Source organism: Pyxicephalus adspersus, chromosome 5 (assembly GCF_032062135.1).
Source record: "Pyxicephalus adspersus chromosome 5, UCB_Pads_2.0, whole genome shotgun sequence".
NCBI classification, from domain to species: Eukaryota; Metazoa; Chordata; class Amphibia; order Anura; family Pyxicephalidae; genus Pyxicephalus; species Pyxicephalus adspersus.
In genome coordinates this window covers 142,381,914-142,398,943 of record NC_092862.1, presented here as the reverse complement: position 1 = coordinate 142,398,943, position 17,030 = coordinate 142,381,914, and the positions used below count along the sequence as shown (strand labels likewise).

Below are 17,030 nucleotides of genomic sequence, written 5' to 3'. Positions count from 1 at the left end.
CTTGTGTAGCACTGCAGCAACCTTTTCTCTAGCATGCGAGCTGGATATCCAGTAGTAGCAATAAGGTTACACTTTTTTTATGGGGAATAGGTTTGTCTTTGATAGCAGTAAAATATTGGAGGAATAATCATTTTAGTTTTCCTTAAGGGTAAAATAGCTGCCCCTCCTGCCATATGCAGGTTCTCTATGTACTTTTTACAAAAGTTGTACCATTTTCCTCTTTAATAGCAATTTTAATTAGTGTGGTTCTGTGATTTGGAACAAAATTAAGGATTCAGAATTCTAGGGCAAGATTTCTTCCTGCGTAATGCAGGCAGTTCATTCAGGCTTGGTACTGTGTTAAAGCAGCAGGATGTAGGTGTTATTTAGGAGCGAGTTCTGCTCCCGTGACCTCCTTAAAAGACCTCATTCAGGGTGTCATCTGTCATCAGGCTTATATCATCTTTGAGCAGCTGCACCCATCATCACATGCTGTCCCCTGCTGGTGCTGTAACTTGGTTCCTTGTAGACTAACGGACACCATAGCTATCATAGCCAGTGTCATATGAAAGATCACACTTTTGTTAAAGGTTTACTTACTGACATACAGGTCCTAGTACATGCAGGGAAGTTTACCTGGTGATGGCCACAACCTGGACCTGTGATGGTCATAAAAGGTAAAGTTGCATTTTGAATTACTCTAATTGATGTAGAGACATTTTAAGGGTAGAGTGACCACATGTGCATGTATCGGACCATTCCAGGTTTATATACTTACGAAGTCACATTTCTTAACTAAATTTGGCTTCCAGCTTTTAAAGGAACAAAAACTTCGCCATGTGACATTTCTCCGTGCTGAGTGGCCAACCTCAAGGGAAAAAGGCTGTCACATGGCGTGAGGTGCTGTGTTGTCATCTTCTGCAATTACATACGCCATAGATAGATGAGGTTTTATGCAAATCAACTCAAGCCATTGAACATCCAGCAAGGCATAGACTACTATAGACCTTAATTGTAGGTTCTCCTTGTTGTCGTTCCTCCTTTTCATTTCCCCTTCAGTAGATTTCTTGTTTAGTAATCTTTCTGCTTTTGTTCTCTCATAGGGTGATCAGACGCAAGTCATTACCATTCCTACTGTATGTATTTTATTTTACCCTTTTTATCTTCTGACGTTATTATTTTGCTTTGTTTGCTGTTCTTCCATCTTCCATTAACATCTCTGCTAGAAAACTGATTTCACCCGGTGTGATAAAGTATCCTCACACGTTGTCTGCCTTCTGCTTAACTTGCAATGTTTATTGCCTGAGCATTGCTAGGTTTATACATATATTAATGTTTATTATTCCGGTTTAGCATAGTAAAAACCACAAGTGGAATTTATTTTCTCCGCCTTGTCCAAGATGGGTTAGTAAATAATGTTGCACCTGACAGGTGGTACATTTGCAATTCTGATTGGTAATCAGTCAATCGAATTATCCAGTACACTCAAATGTCATTTACACACACAACTGTACTTTAGATTGATATTTACCAACTAGTCCCTTCTGTCCACAACCAATTGAAACCCAACAAAGTGTTCTCTGATTGCCCGGCCCAATAGAGTTTGCACTGTAATCCCCTATCGCAATCATACAAGTGTGCATATATAGTGACCATGGATGCTGATCAGCCTACCAGCATGTTTTGGGTGTTTGGGAGAAAACCTAAGTACCTGCAGAAGGCACAAACTCCATGTAGATGGTGTCCCTAAGAAATATGTCTAGTGTAGGCCCCTTCCTCATTATCAGCACCCCAAATGCCCTGAAAAATACAACTGATTGGTTGCCAGCTCATAGGGGTCCCAAACAAACCATTAGTTTTGCAGTATGATAAAGAATTGAACCTTTTAGGTTGGGGTTTTAAATTGCTGACACAGATTGGGAAAAAGCACAACCCTTGTGGTAGCACTGCAAAGCAGGAAGCAAAGTCTGTGTTTCTATATGCTTTATGTACATCTAAAACTCTATACATAAACAAGGTACTTACCTTGAAAACTTTACATCTAGTTGATATCTTCTACATTCATATCTAAGCAACTAAAGTTGCAGTGAAGTTGCATTCTATATATGTTTTGCTTGGCAGCAATCTGATTATCTGCTTTGCTTCGCACTGGATAAAGGACATAGGCTCCAGTGTAATATTGCAAGCTTTGGACTAAAAAAATTACTAATAAAGCTGCAAGCTTCCTGCACTGTGCTGAGCCTTTCTAATTAAAAATTTTGGTGGGAATGTCATCCTTTAAGCAGAACTCCAGCACACGTCCTTGAATTTCTGCTTCACATTTGTGAATAAACTTGTATCAAGAAATGGGTATAATTTAACATTGAGATAACTTGCTGCCTATTGATTTTGTTTAACCTCCTCATCATATATGAAATGATGCTCTTGCATACATGTGTAACACTTTTAGAATTCTCCAACTGAGCAACAAATATTTAACCATTTTCTTCAGTATTCCATTAAAATGTAATTGTTTTATTTCCTAATAGCCACCTACTAAATACCTCCTTCCAGAGCAGAACGTGTCAGAATATGGAAAGAAGTGTGTGGTCATTGATCTGGATGAAACCTTAGTACACAGTTCATTTAAGGTACATGTACTGTATTTCTGGCATGCTTCTTAGGCCTTGTGTGGGTAGAGCTGCAAATACGGACTTGTTTCCTTAACCCATTGCAGGTTACAAAGCCTTATTTTTCTGTCTTTTTTTGGTGTCTGCACATTTCTCATCCTACCAGGCATACATATTTTATCCATTCACACGCCTTTTACTCTACAGCAACCCAGGCTGTCTAAGCTGTAATACCAAGTGGTGCAGGCGCTCAGATGGGGGCGACATCACCCCAGTCCCAATTCCCACATTCATCACAGAGCTCAGGTCTGGTGGCTGATTTCTTAGGCCAGATTGCTCAGTTATACCAGGAGGAGCTGCTCTTCTGGTGCAGGGAAAAAATTGTACTGCGTGTTTATAAACTGCCATAGGTGAAGTCTTCCCTTTGCCTGGTTATCGGGATCTAAATAGGTTAATATGTTCGTTCCCTGATCTTAAAACTATTTATGTGGATTAGACTTGAACAGCTGGATGCTTATGTCAAGGCAATTATAAAAAAAAAAAAAAAATTAAAAAATTGGAGAGCACATTGACAGCTAAGCAACTATTTTTTTGTTTTTTCATTATGGATGTGATCTAGTATATATAGTATATAGTATCGCCACTTACTCATAGTGAGACATTTGTCTGAGCCTATGTTAGGCTACGTACCTGTTTCAGATGATTCTCGTTCGACACAAGCTTCGGGGCTCATCTGGCGTGTACAGCGGCAACCCGGTGTTGTTCATTTTTCAACTGGTGGATCCACGGCAGACAAACGTCCGCAATGGAAGTGAGGTGAGGAGAGTGCAGTGAGGTGTTGCTCGCTCGTTCTGCTCCGCCCCGCCGCCTCCATAGAATGGAACAAGTACTTGTTCATTCATCTTTCATTCTTTTGTCGTTGGAAACAATTCTGAAAGATCATTCTCAACTACAAAAATCTAACGTTTATACATAGCCTTTGTGGACATCTCCTGCCTTTTCTCTAAAGCAGGGGTGTCAAACTCAAATGTACAGTGGGCCAAAACTAAAATTTTAGACTGTCACGGCCAACCTTAAATTTTATTGAAAAAATTGAAGTTTTATTCTTCTCATTAGATTTAAAACCTTTTCATATAGAAACAAAGAGGTTTCAATCTGGAACAAGCCTATAATAGTGAAAGAGGTATAAGAATTTTTTTACATTTTATTTAAGAAAAACTTTCTCTGTCTGTAGCCACCTGAGTTAAATGTCAATGGTAATCTTTTTGCACAGGCTAACAATATTCTTCTATGAAAATCCTGGAAAAGTACAGCTGAGAGGGAGTGCTGGCAATGCCAGACTCAGCCAATGCGAGCCTAAATCTTATGAGTGGCCCGCCGCTGGAATTTCCTCTTCATTGAAAAAGTGCCGCTACTACAATTCCCGGCATTACTTGCGTCTATAAAACAGTCCAATGCGGGGCCACACATAGGCAGAGAGCCGGCTGGTCTATAGACGTGAGGGATGCTGGGAATTGTTGTAGCGGCGCTATTTCAATGAAGAGGAAGTCCTGCAGTCCAGCGTTTACATCGCCTACTCTATTGCCTCAGGTATACAACTAGATCTGCACAGACTGTTGTAATGATTCACAGTTCACTTCTAGGGACACCTTCTTAATTTTCTTTATCAGTAGAATACTTTTGTTAATTCATTGAATGTTTGTCATTATTTTCTTCTAGCCAATTAACAATGCTGACTTTATTGTCCCTGTCGAAATTGATGGAACAATACATCAGGTAGGTGATTAAGTATTTTCTTCTTCCTCATACTAATAATGGTTGTCTTTTCTTTCTTTTCAAAATGATTTGTTTTTTTTCTTTTACCATTTGACACACAGAGGCAAAAACCTCTGTGTCTAATAAAAATAATTTGGTGAATAATTATATTAGGTATGTATGTAAGCCTGTAAAATTCAGTCAGTGTGTTCTGGTACAAGCATTTCCTTCTGCCTTCTACTGCTGCTTTTGTCTCATATAGCATCATGACTTTTCACCCTATTGGCACGTAAAAGGGAGTTTGCATCTCCTCAGTGGTTCTTAAAATAAAATAACAATCCTGATTTTTGCTGAATTGCTTATCTGCTGTCCCCAGGATGATGCAGCAATTGTTAACACTTTGCATGCATTTATGTTTTTGGAGCCTGAATTGTCTTGCAGAGTATTCTCTGTACAAATGATAGATTTCTTAAGGTCCAAACATGCATTTTTATTTTCATTGTCCAAAAACTTGTTCATAGTGGTCTAATCAGGTTCCAGGTATCCCTCAAAGCTATTGGTGGTTGGTAAACAATGCCGTGTGGTCCTTATACTTGTCCCACACCCCCACCTTTCCCCTTTATAAAACCAAATAGAGTGCTCTGCTGGAAACCATAAACAATTGTTTTCAGGTAACTTGTTTGCAATTGTTTAGTAAGCATTAGGCTATATACACACGTCAAATGATTTTTGAACGCGATACAAGCAGTTTTACTCCTGCACACACTGATTCTCAAAGCCATGGGAATATTTGTTTGCATAACACTGATTTTAAAAAAACATCTGAGTATTTTTATAAGAAAGCAGCAGAATGGATGCAGTTGGCCTATACAGATGATTTATAAATAAGCAACCAAGTGTCATGTTAGCGACATTTTGCCTTTGGGTAAAATAGTTCCTGAATAGCACTGGATGTTTGCATTCTGAATCTACTTCTTGCCTACAATTGTTTTAAACATTTTATTTCCCTTTGTATCAGAAGTGAAGATGAATCTGGGAAGTGGAAGAAGGCTGGTGCCCAGTTCAAGTAATCCAGGATAGGCTGTTTACCCTCCGCTTAGCCTACCCTCGATTACTTGCATTGGGAGACAGCTGCTTGCAATATCTCTTTTCACCCTGACAGCAGTTGTTTTCTCCTGCAACACCCACTGAATGCATCTATGTCCGGCTTGATAACCACACTTTTATGGTTCAGGTTTTTCTTGCAGGTTAAAAGAGGTGTATTTCTTATTTAATAGGGGGTAAACTGTCCTTATCCTTTGTATTTTACTAATATTCAGTTTGGCAAACAAAAAAAATTGTAGACCAAGTAGAAATATAACCTAGGTTCGAAGACCTGTCAGTGATTCTTTATTAATGGAAATGGACGCTCCGTCCAGGCCTCCAAGGTAATACTCTCCAGGTGATCCAAACTTTAAAGATGTCATCAGAATAGTTAATGATGGTATACCATCTGATGGGGGGAATACTTGTTAATAGCCACAGCTGTTTGTAAGGAGATTTCCCCTCTTAATAGAAATATATTCACATATTATAAGGATGCTTACAAGAGGTAAGACTTCTTGCGTGACTTCATCATTACAAGCTTTTCCTTCATTATCCATTTATAGCTAACTATAGTGGAGGTCAGGGTCTCGGATGTGCAATCTCGGCGGGGATCCCGAACCAGAAGACTGAATGGACAGAAAAAAACTTTTGGCCGAAGGCTGTCTGTTTACTGCAGCTGTGTATTTACCAGTTCAGCTTTTTTATTTTTTATGATGGGTTAGAAGTTTTTTTTTTTATTTTTGTACCCCAATTTTTTTTGCTTATTCATGTCCTGTTTTTATGACACTTGTCATCAGACAGTGGAAGGATCTAAAACCTGTTAGCTGCTGCTAGAACAAAATGCAATGCAGGAAGTTTTTTTTTTTACAATACTTACACAAACACTTTGGAAAATATTCTCAGCTTCTGTATCTGGGACCCCCTTTCCATTAAGGGCCCAATAACCATTTAGTCTAGGGATAACAGAGGAATACATAGTTTTATTATTTTACTTTTGGTGTCCCAACTCCTCTTCCATTCCCACAATGTGTTAGGACCCTCAAAATTACAATGCAGGGTACTGGTCCTATATTGTAAGTGATTTCAACAGGAGCAAAGGTAAGTAGTCCTAGGGGAACGGCAAACATTAAAGCAAACCTAGACCCTTACTATAAAGACTCAATGTGGAATTATAGACTACTAAAATGATGTTTGTCAGGTGACCAAAGTTCCAACATGACCTAAGTGCACGTCTTCCAACAAGTAATCCCAGCAAAAAAGAGGAATCTTCTACTGTGCATAGTAAGAGGGGAACTGCAATATTCCAGAGCCATTGATGAGCATAACCATCTCTATGCTGGTATTCCATTAGGGAACCCCATTGATTAGCTGTCAATTGCAATACATGCACTAGGAAATGTTAAAATATCAGCTTAGAACTCCAGAATAAGTTTTATTTTCCTGTTGGATCAAGTTTTGTACTTTATGTATCTTTGTCAGTGTCCTACTTATACTTTCAATGAGTCTGGTGAATGCAGTTTGATGTCTTGGTTTCTCACCAGGTGTACGTATTGAAGAGACCGCACGTAGATGAGTTCCTTCAGAAGATGGGCGAGTTGTTTGAGTGTGTCCTGTTCACGGCCAGCCTAGCAAAGGTGAGCGGGTCCTACTCTTCCAGGTTCTGCACCTTTTTGTATGTTCTATTTTGTTTCCTTGTCTTAGCCTTTCTCGTTGTGTTTTTCTTTTCTTGAGGGTGAAGGTTATTTTTCAGAAATTCTTACCTTTTTCCCTTTTCTTCCTTGCTTCTTTTGTCTGCCAGTGTGTCTTTGTGCTTTCTGCTAGTTTGTGGGTAAGTGTTCCCATGGTAACAGTTCCACGACATATGGGCTATGCTCATAATGTAGACTCCATGCACTGCTCATGAAGCCTGTATGTAGAGATCCCACGTTACCATGGTTTATAGCAGCCATTATAATGTATTTCTCTGTAGACTTTGCCATGCTCGGTCTCCCTTTCCTGCTGCAAACATGGGTCGGAATCTGAAACCTCCAAGCAGCATGGAGAGGAGCAGAGCATGCTGGGAAATTTAGAACTCCAACCATTTTTTTTTTCTTTGGATGCAATAGCTAGGGAGGGAAAATCTTCTCAAGGTTTTATTGCTGTCTGGGGTTTTTCACATGCATGGTGAACCCCAGGGCATTGCTATGACCTGCACGTAGGTGCAGCATTATAGGAAGAAAGACAATTGGGTGCAGATAAAATCAATGCCTTGTTGTTCACCAGCACAGGAAGTGAGTGGAAATTTCTTCAGCGCAAGATTTCTGACATCAATAGAATCACAAGAGAAGATTTATTTTACTGTATTCAACAAACCTTTTAGTTCCTGTTTAAGTGTACCTGTTGCTTGGACACAACTCTAAGATAATTTGTGTGCTCAACAACGAAACTGTACAAGTTGGCAATGATTAGGCACCGCTTGGGTTTAGCCAGAAAAAAAATTTATCAAGCTATAACGCCTTAAAAGTATCCATAGCTCAATTTTTGTCCTATTAGAGTGGAGAATAGTTAGGACCTTTGAGACGTTTTAACAATATAGAAAAAGCTGAGACTTGCCTACAATCTTTATCAAGTACAAGTTGTAAGGACAGCCAACACATTTCCAGGATCTGTGGAACCCTTCATCATATTTAATGAATACCCAGTGTCCATTCCTATTGTTGAAGTGTACTCAGATTCTCAAAATGTTTATTGAAAGGAAAATCAAAAACTCTCCAACTCCAATAAAAATGATTCTGGTTTAAAGTATTGTTGTTAACACTGCACTGCTGATGGGAGGGGTGCGCTCCCATTCCTAGGGTAGGGCCAGCCTGAAATCATTATTGACTCTTTGCTGCTTCCTTTCTTTCTATTATGACCTCTAAACTGGAGTGACAGCAATGTCTCTGGGACAGGAAGTGGGTGACGGCAATGTCTCTGGGACAGGAAGTGGGTGACGGCAATGTCTCTGGGACAGGAAGTGGGTGACGGCTCTGGGACAGGAAGTGGGTGACGGCAATGTCTCTGGGACAGGAAGTGGGTGACGGCAATGTCTCTGGGACAGGAAGTGGGTGACGGCAATGTCTCCGGGACAGTAAGTGGGTGACGGCAATGTCTCGGGGTCAGGAAGTGGGTGACGGCAATGTCTCGGGGTCAGGAAGTGGGTGACGGCAATGTCTCGGGGTCAGGAAGTGGGTGACGGCAATGTCTCCGGGATCAGCTGGTCTGTGAAACATTTATATGCTGTACCATTATCCCCTGGTTGACCATTATGGGGTGTCTGCCACCCAGTGGAACTATCATGACATTGCTTCCTCTGTTCATGTTCCCAAAAACACTAACTTCTCTAAGCATACAGAGCATTGACTTCAAGCAACCACAAGTAAAATCCACATGTCTGACACTGGGTTAGGTGTTCAGGAAATCCTAAGCTATTTCATGTATATGTTTAGGTATCCCTATGCACCTTGATGCACCAATAAAAAGCCATGCAGCCATCATTGTAGTTCATGTATAGAGGAAGTCTCTGTAGTACTGAGATGCAACAGTCACCCAACAATATCCCAGAGCACTGGTTCTCCCTAAAGTTTTAAAATTAAAATCTTTACCCTAAATTGTCATAAGTTTGTAGTTCGTAATAAATTGAATGTCAGACCAGCCCACAATAAGGCTTTGTGTACAAGAGGCAGGTACGCTTTTTTTTTTTTTTTTTTTTTTCCTTTTTTTTAAACCTACTAACAAGAATATCCTGTGTTATTGTCTTATATTGAAGTGGTGTTCGAGAACCTGTAGAGAAATGGATATCCCTGGACCTATACTGGCCACACTATGCCAATAAAATATTAGTAAATAGGAAAGCTTCTAATACTTTCCTGAGCTGCCTGCAGAAACGGCTCCAATGGTGCACTGGTCGCTTGATCATGTGCCTTGGCATCTGGTCATGTGATCTCAGCCGGTTGTGTGGATTGGTAGGGCAAAGCTGGCCATATTGGTCTGCTTGCCCCTGCAGCTGTGATCTCTGCCCTAAATGCCTGGCACATGGTCATATTTCAAGCTACCAAAGGATTCTGGGCAAAGTTTTGACTTTTTTCCCCCTCAAGCTTTAAGTTTTAATATATGCAAGCTTCTGTATCTTAGCTTTAGCAGCTTACTAGTTGCTTGTACAGGTAAAACTGTAACGCTGTTTTTACATTTGTGACTGTACTAGGCATCAGGATTTTGGTTTCTGATAGTTGTCAGGTCAAGCTGGCAACAAAGTAAAATATTTCCCTTGACTACTGGCAGTAGGTGTTGTGCAGTTTTAGTACATTCATAGCAATGTAGCTTACCAAGGACAGGGCCTCTTTGAAATATTAACCTTAATCATTTTTGCATGCTGCTAGGACAACCTTCCTGAGCTGTCTGATTATATTATTTGGTTGTCCTTTGGATCAGTTGGAGTTTTGAGATTTTTCTTAATATGTTCAGTAACCTACAGCAAGTTAAATTATACTTTTGTTTCGGTGGGAAATGTCTTAATAATAATAATATTAATAATATTTAAACAGGATTTATATAGCGCCAACATATTACACCCCGCTAAACATTAAATAGGGGTTGCAAATGACAGACTAATACACAGTGACACAGGAGGAGGCGAGGACCCTGCCCCGAAGAGCTTACAATCCAAGAGGTGGGGGGAGGTATCCCCCTATAGGAGGGTAGAACGTAGTACTATTTACGGTTAGTGGTGGCTTTACTTTAAACATTGGTAGACTGATGGCCTGTGTAGTTTTACCATTGCAGTAGCGTAGTACAATGTTTTTTGTTTTTTTTTTCTCTCACTTACTGCCCTGATTGGCCTTTGTCTTTCTAAGCTTGTACCCAGAAGGAAGGACACGTCATGTCAACTGTAAGTGCTGAAGATGGAATGAGCACCAGGAAACATTGGGCATGCGCAATTTCTTTTCTTAGGCCCAAAGGCATGACTGATCTCCATACGGATCTCTCTGTCCTTAAAATTGTTTTTTTTTTTTTTTTTTTAATGCAGTGCTGTGAACTGTTGCTGAAATCCGAGTAAGCAATTTAGGTAAAATGGAGGAACCCCAATAACTGTGCAAGACTAAATGGGGGTTAGAGTTCATCTATCCTAAATGAAAAGCTGAATTCTTACTATAATCAGGAGTGGTTTGTGTACTTTGATGCGTTGAATATGGTCTCTTTTATTGTACTTTTTTTGGCTTGTTTATGGATTACTCCATCTAGTACGATGCACCTTTAGGTTTATTATTATGGCTTAGTGTAGTAGTTAGATACAATGGTAGATTATTCTGCTTCTGTATAGGAAATGTAGCTGCAGGTGAAACTTGGGGATGTTGTCTTCTGCCAATTCAGGATAAAGTGACAATACCTCCTAATGGTCAATGTTTCTTCTTCCCCCAGTGATGTAATTTCACTCACCACTTCCCTAATTAAGGAAATTAACCTATTTTCCCCAGAAAATTTTTTAAGCTGGGTGGGAAGAATCTGTAGGTGGGTGGCAGCCCCGGTATTGTCATCCAACCTTTCAGTAACCACCCAGAAACAGCCGGGTGGTTACTGAACGGTGCCTGCTGGTGCAACTGGCTAAAAGTGGCCGGAGAGAACCCTGAACTTGAGTAGGTTCCAGCGCCAGATTGTGTTGATTAACTGAGTTGATGTCACATGACTGTGTCCAGGCCTTCCAGATTCTCCGGTGAAGTGGTCAGGTAGTCTGTTTTGGTATATATACCTTGCTTTGGGGAGGCAGGGGGTGTTTGCTACCACTTGGCCTTAAATAGGCAGCTGATGGTATTTCCAACTTACCAAAACCAAATTTGCTGGACAGGCAACTAATGTAAGTGTATATGGAGTGTTAGTGTCTTTCCTTTTTTGTTTTTTTTGTTTTTTATTTCACAGAATTATTAAGTGCAAAGTGTGTTGTAATTGCTCCCATTGACTAGAACTCTTGCAGACGTTGAATATCAATTTTTCATTCTGTTAAATGTCGTCTTCTATCGCAATTCTGTTTAAAGTATGCTGACCCTGTGGCCGACTTGCTGGATCGCTGGGGTGTATTTAAAGCGCGACTCTTCCGAGAATCCTGTGTGTTTCACAGAGGAAACTACGTGAAAGATCTGAGCCGTCTAGGAAGAGAGCTGAGTAAGGTCATCATTGTGGATAACTCGCCTGCGTCCTACATCTTCCATCCGGAGAATGCGGTATGTAAACAGTGTTCAACCCAGAAATTTTTTTTAACCCGGGTGGAAAGAAATTGTAAACGTGTGGCAGCCCCTGTATTGTACCTCAACTCATTAGTAACCACCCAAAAACAGTCGGGTGGTTACTGAAAAGTCCTGGGTGCTGCACCCAGCTAAAAGTAGTTGGGGAGAACCCTGGAAAACATTGTGTGTGTGTATACCTACATGTATGTCTAATCCCTGTATCAGGTAGCCAAAAAACACTTTATTGCCCTGGTTTTGTTGTTGGGTATAAAAAAAAAAATTAAAATAAATAAAAATATATTTAAGGCTAAATTCCACAAATAGCTGAATGCACAGTTGAAATATACACAGATCAACCAAAACCTTAAAATGCCACCTAATATTGTGTAGAACACCTTGTGTTGTGCAACCGCCTCTGTCTCTTTGAGGCATGGTCTCCAAAAGGTGTCCTTTGCTATTTGATGTTCCAAAATCCTACTTCTGTTTTTATGGTTCAGTTTTGGCCCATTGGTGGTGGGGTGCAGGGATCATCATAAGCACCCTGGCTGGACTGCAGCTTATTGATTTTCATGAAGTTTTTTATTCATTTTACATAATTCTTTGCCAGGATACAATATATGCTTCTTGGAGTTAGAAAGTTCTGGTTGTGTTTGTGTAAGTTTCCTCTGGCACTTGTTAATTCACAGCCCCTTCCAAAAATGTGCCATAGACTAATAGGGACATTATGCTAACCCTATGGTATGAACATTCGTTTGGGAGTTACTAGGAGGGCACTAAGTGACATTGGGGTTGTTAAGCAGAGTGTAATGTAAGTGCTAAATAAATGTTAAAGTATATATATTTTTTTTTTCTAGGTCCCAGTGCAATCCTGGTTTGATGACATGTCCGATACGGAATTGCTCGATTTGATTCCCTTCTTTGAAGGGCTAAGCAAAGAAGAGAACGTTTACAACATGCTGCATAAACTTTGTGCCAGGTAGCCCCAACGGCTCCCTCCAGTGGTCGGCTGTGATCTGCAACACCTGCAGACTTATTCTTCGTCTTTGGGGCTCACAGTTATTTTTGCTTCTCCCCCACATTTGCTATGAAATTAAAGGCCCCGCAGAAGACGATCGATAGAAGCTGCCACGGCCTCTCATTCTTCCCACTGATGACTGAGGTCATGGAACCCTCTGGAGCCTCCTTCCCACTACCCTTGGAACAAAATGTTTGCGGCAGAGGGACCTCATTTTGTAAAAAAAAAATAGAAATTATTGCCGCTTTATCAGCGTTGCATTGGTTACCGAACAACTGACATGGGATTACAAAAACGAAAATATTTTTAAAGAACGCTTTTCACTAATTTTCGTAACAAATTGTTAAGAACTTTTCAGGCTTTTATAAAAGTTAAACACCAAATGAATTGATTCTACAGAGGATGTAAAAAAAAAAAACACGCTTAATGCTAGCAAACATATCTGCCCCCCCCCCCCTTTTGTTTTTCCCTACACTATGCAGACATATCCTTATCCTTTGCTTCGAGCAGTTGACCTGTTATCGAGGCTGCTTTTTCTTTCTCCTACAGAATGAAGTGCCTTTTCAAGTGTTTGATTTTAAGAAGATAAATACAAAAATACATTTTCTACTCAACAAAAATTTACATATCTTACCTTTCTACCGCCTAACGAAAAAGCAAACACGACTTTATAAAGTACTGTCACGACACTTGCTACTAAACATGGATTTCTCGATGCAGGTTGCATGTTGTAACACTATCGTTTTTAAAAGGATTCCCATTTCCTAGGTTACAGGTTTGCAGTTTTTTGGGGAGAGAGCGGTCCAGTCCGTCTATTAATCTTCTTTTTTTTTTTTTTTTTTTTTTTATATTCACTCTACAGTTCAGACATGGCCGTTGTAAATTTTTAATTGCGATTTTTGTGTGTTTTTATTTTTTTTTCCCCCATGTCTACATTATGATAACAACATTTTTTTTTTTTTGCCTTTGTGTATGGAAAGCTCACATTTAACAGATTGCAGGAACCTTTGTTGCCGTTCTATGATAAGGTCAGTCTGTTCAGACCAGAAAGTTCAATTTTGGGTATAGACCGGAGTGTGCAATTACCTCTATCCCTCAGGGACTCCAGTTGCTTTTGAGTCTCTGCTTGCTGTATGTATAACAAGGATCAATACTACTCTTTCCGATTGAAAGGGCTTTTGCTACAGAGAATGCAGGGGAAGTTGTGTGACTACATGTCTGTGTCTGCAGTGCCAAAGAGATCATTTGTTCACATTTGTGTGCATTAAAAAAAAAAAAAAAAAAAAAAAAAAAAAAGGTTTTAAAAAAAAGTTCAGAAATCCATTTAAGTATGCAAATTATCTTGGCTTTGAACCTATATTGCTCTGTATAGCAGGACTGGAAGAGGAAGAAGCAGCACTCTCCAGGCCAGCTTTTCATCTTTTCCCGGTGCCGTCAGTCTAACACCAGGTGCTTGGTAAGAGCAAAATGTTGACCTTATATTGTGCTGATGGCACTTCCAAACTTTATGCCCTGAGACATCCTTTGACCAATCTTTTCTTAACTACAAAGGAGAAAAGTGAGGCCAGGGAAATGGTCATTTAGTCTTGCTGGGGTGCAACAGATATTTTAATTGTTTTGGTGTTCAGCTTTAAAGGAAACCTGTTGCTATATTACAAAGGGCATTGTAAAGTAAAGGGCCAATGCTGGCTTTCAATTGAAGGGCTAAGATTACAGAAGAGTCACCAACATCCTGCATAGTGCGTGTCCTATAATGATATAAAGGTTGACGGAAGGAAATGAAAGAAAGGAGTCATCCGACGCATGAATGTAGGCGACACGGGTTGCCAGACAGTGAAGTAATAAACATTTTACTTTACCGGTTGCACTTGTTAAAAATGTTCTATTCTGTATTCTCCATTTCATATTTTTTCACGTGTTTTAATGCACAGCGATGTGAACAGAAATCTCCCACAAAGAGACCTTGTAAGAGGTGCTTATAGGAGACCTTGGAGTCCCAAGAGATCTCGGTCATCCAGGGAACTGTCCATCCTATACCCAGATTTGGATTTCCAGTTTTAGATCTGATCCTTTTAAGAAACGGCTGTTGGGAAAATAGAGATGGGGTGGGGGGGTTCTTATTTATTGATCATATGGAAGAAATGTTTTTAAATTTGGATATAACTAGCAAATGCTTTGTGTTGGTTTATAAAAAGGATTTTATTTTTTAACTGCTGCTACTTGTACAGTCTCCATAAAAATGTTGACCACCGGCTCTTGAAACTGTTCCTTTGCCGCTGTGCCTAGGCGTTGAGTACGTTTGCTGCAAACTCGGGCAGTACACGGGCGTCTAAATCAGTCCACTCTTATTTCACATTCTGCAACCCCCACGTGTGCTCAGGAAAAGCCCCTATTTTCTCCTCTTGTCCCTAAGTGCGGTACTTAAATTGGATCACCCAATCACTAAAATACCCATATAAGTGTTGTCATTTTCAGAGATGTTTGCCTTTTTAAATCTTTAGCTATTGTTTTAATAACACTTGGTGATTCAGCCATGAAGACCATTGTGTGACACTTCCTGTTATGTATTATCTCCCAAATGTTCGCCTGCATTGTCCTTGGAGGGGACCCCAAGCAGCTGTGCCGCACTTATCCTAGCTAGAACCCTGACCTAAAAATCCACCCCTGTCCTAGCTGTATAACTACCTGAATCTGACTTCTATGGCTTTTCTGGAGATGCATGGGAAAAGGGTACCATAAAGATCCCAGATGCAGCCAGCTTAGTCTCATAGCCCTGTTCTATTTCATATGGAAACCTTCACCTGCCAAATGCAGCTGTTGAGGTGCTAATTTGCAAAAAAAGAGTCACTTTTGTCAAACAGAAGCCCACTAGATTGCATAAGAGAAACCAGACCAGGTATACATTATGCAGTGTTCAACCAAGAAATTTTTTAAAGGTGGGTGGGAAGAAGTTATAGGTGGGTGGCAGCCCTCGTATTGTAACCCAACTCTTCAGTAACCACCGAAAAGTGCCGGGTGGTGCACCCGGCTAAAAGGGGCTGGGGAGGATACTGTAATTGGTAAGTGCCATCTGTTCTGTGGATGGTGAAGTCAGCATATAGCTTGTATATGATGGATGGGGAAGCTCTGGTTGGGCCCTCTGGGCTCCAGAACCATTGTCCCTTCCACCACCTAAAGCTATAGCCTTGCTATGAACCATCACCATAGAACATTCGTTGGATCTCCACATTTCTTTCCGATCACTGACCTTATCCAAAGAGATGAGAGCTTTTTTACAAAAGGGTTCTGACAACTGGCCAGCCGTTGACAACAAACAACTTTCTCAGAAATGCAAAAAATGAGACTGAGCGAAAGCCATTCTTTAAACCCATCATGGGTAAGGTAATCACTTTTCAATCCTAGCGGAAGGTTTGGGAGGAAGCTTTTTTTTAATTTTTATTTATTTTTTTTTTTTATGTTTCGTCACACTCCCCAAAAATAGGTTTGATTATCACTGGTTTGTGATTTTTATTTTTTTTTTCCCCAAGATTTGTTGGTTTGAAAAAACTGATTGTTTGAAACACATAAGGCTCACTGTCTCCTGCCACTGTACTGTGCCGGTTTGCAGCGTTGATCAGTAAAAAGTCTTGTAAACAGTATCTTGTTTGTAATAAAACCTGATGGTGCGTTCATCATTTAAAAGAAATTGGATTTTTTTTTTCCTGTTTAATGCACTTTGCTGTTGCTTTAGATATCATAGAAAATGTAGATTAGATAGATATCCTGTATCAAATAATTGACCCAATGTACTAAAATTTAACAAATACATTTAGCTCGTGTTAAGCTCTTCTAAAGTGTACACAATGTATCTCTAAAAGTTTGTGAATACCTGACCAACACACCTTGTGTTCAGAATAATAGCAGTGTGAAGAAGAAAAAAAGTAAATAAAGCTCAAAATCCTTTTAAAAGCTTTTACTTATGCAAACCCAGATTTTTTTTAAGCTGGCTGGGAAGAAGCTTTAAGTGGGTGGCAGCCCCTGTTTTGTAACCCAGCTCTACAGTAACCACACAAAAACATCCAGCTGGTTACTAAAAAGTGCCAGGTGGTGTGCCAGCTAAACCGGCCCGGGGAGAATACTGCAAATGCTTTTGGGAACACTGCACATTCTATTCCATATCAAAACATGAATAATTTATCAAATTTTTGTTATTCCTTTACAGAAAAGGGAAGAATATTAGGATGTTAAAAATAAAAACAATGAAGTTGTTCATTACAGGTGTCCATTGTTCTCCCCGGTCCCTTTTAGCTGGGTGTACCACCTGGCTGCGGTTATTTAAGAAAGGAAGTCAGTAAATGTTGTACATGCTGC

General features: G+C 40.0%; 1 protein-coding gene across 2 annotated transcripts in view; it reads left to right on the top strand.

The window, feature by feature from the left end:
- CTDSPL (CTD small phosphatase like) overlaps window positions 1-12,915 on the top strand; it is a 44,273-nt gene extending 31,358 nt beyond the window's left edge. The window contains exons 3-8 of one of the 2 annotated variants that reach the window (XM_072412968.1): window positions 1,083-1,115; window positions 2,508-2,609; window positions 4,308-4,364; window positions 6,971-7,063; window positions 11,477-11,662; window positions 12,520-12,915. In XM_072412968.1, coding sequence (XP_072269069.1) covers window positions 1,083-1,115; window positions 2,508-2,609; window positions 4,308-4,364; window positions 6,971-7,063; window positions 11,477-11,662; window positions 12,520-12,645 — 597 coding nt within the window. In that variant the 3' untranslated portion in view covers window positions 12,646-12,915. The remainder of the gene's footprint in view (window positions 1-1,082; window positions 1,116-2,507; window positions 2,610-4,307; window positions 4,365-6,970; window positions 7,064-11,476; window positions 11,663-12,519) is intronic. The other variant, XM_072412969.1, reaches the window with a different exon arrangement.
- Window positions 12,916-17,030: the final 4,115 nt, after the last annotated feature.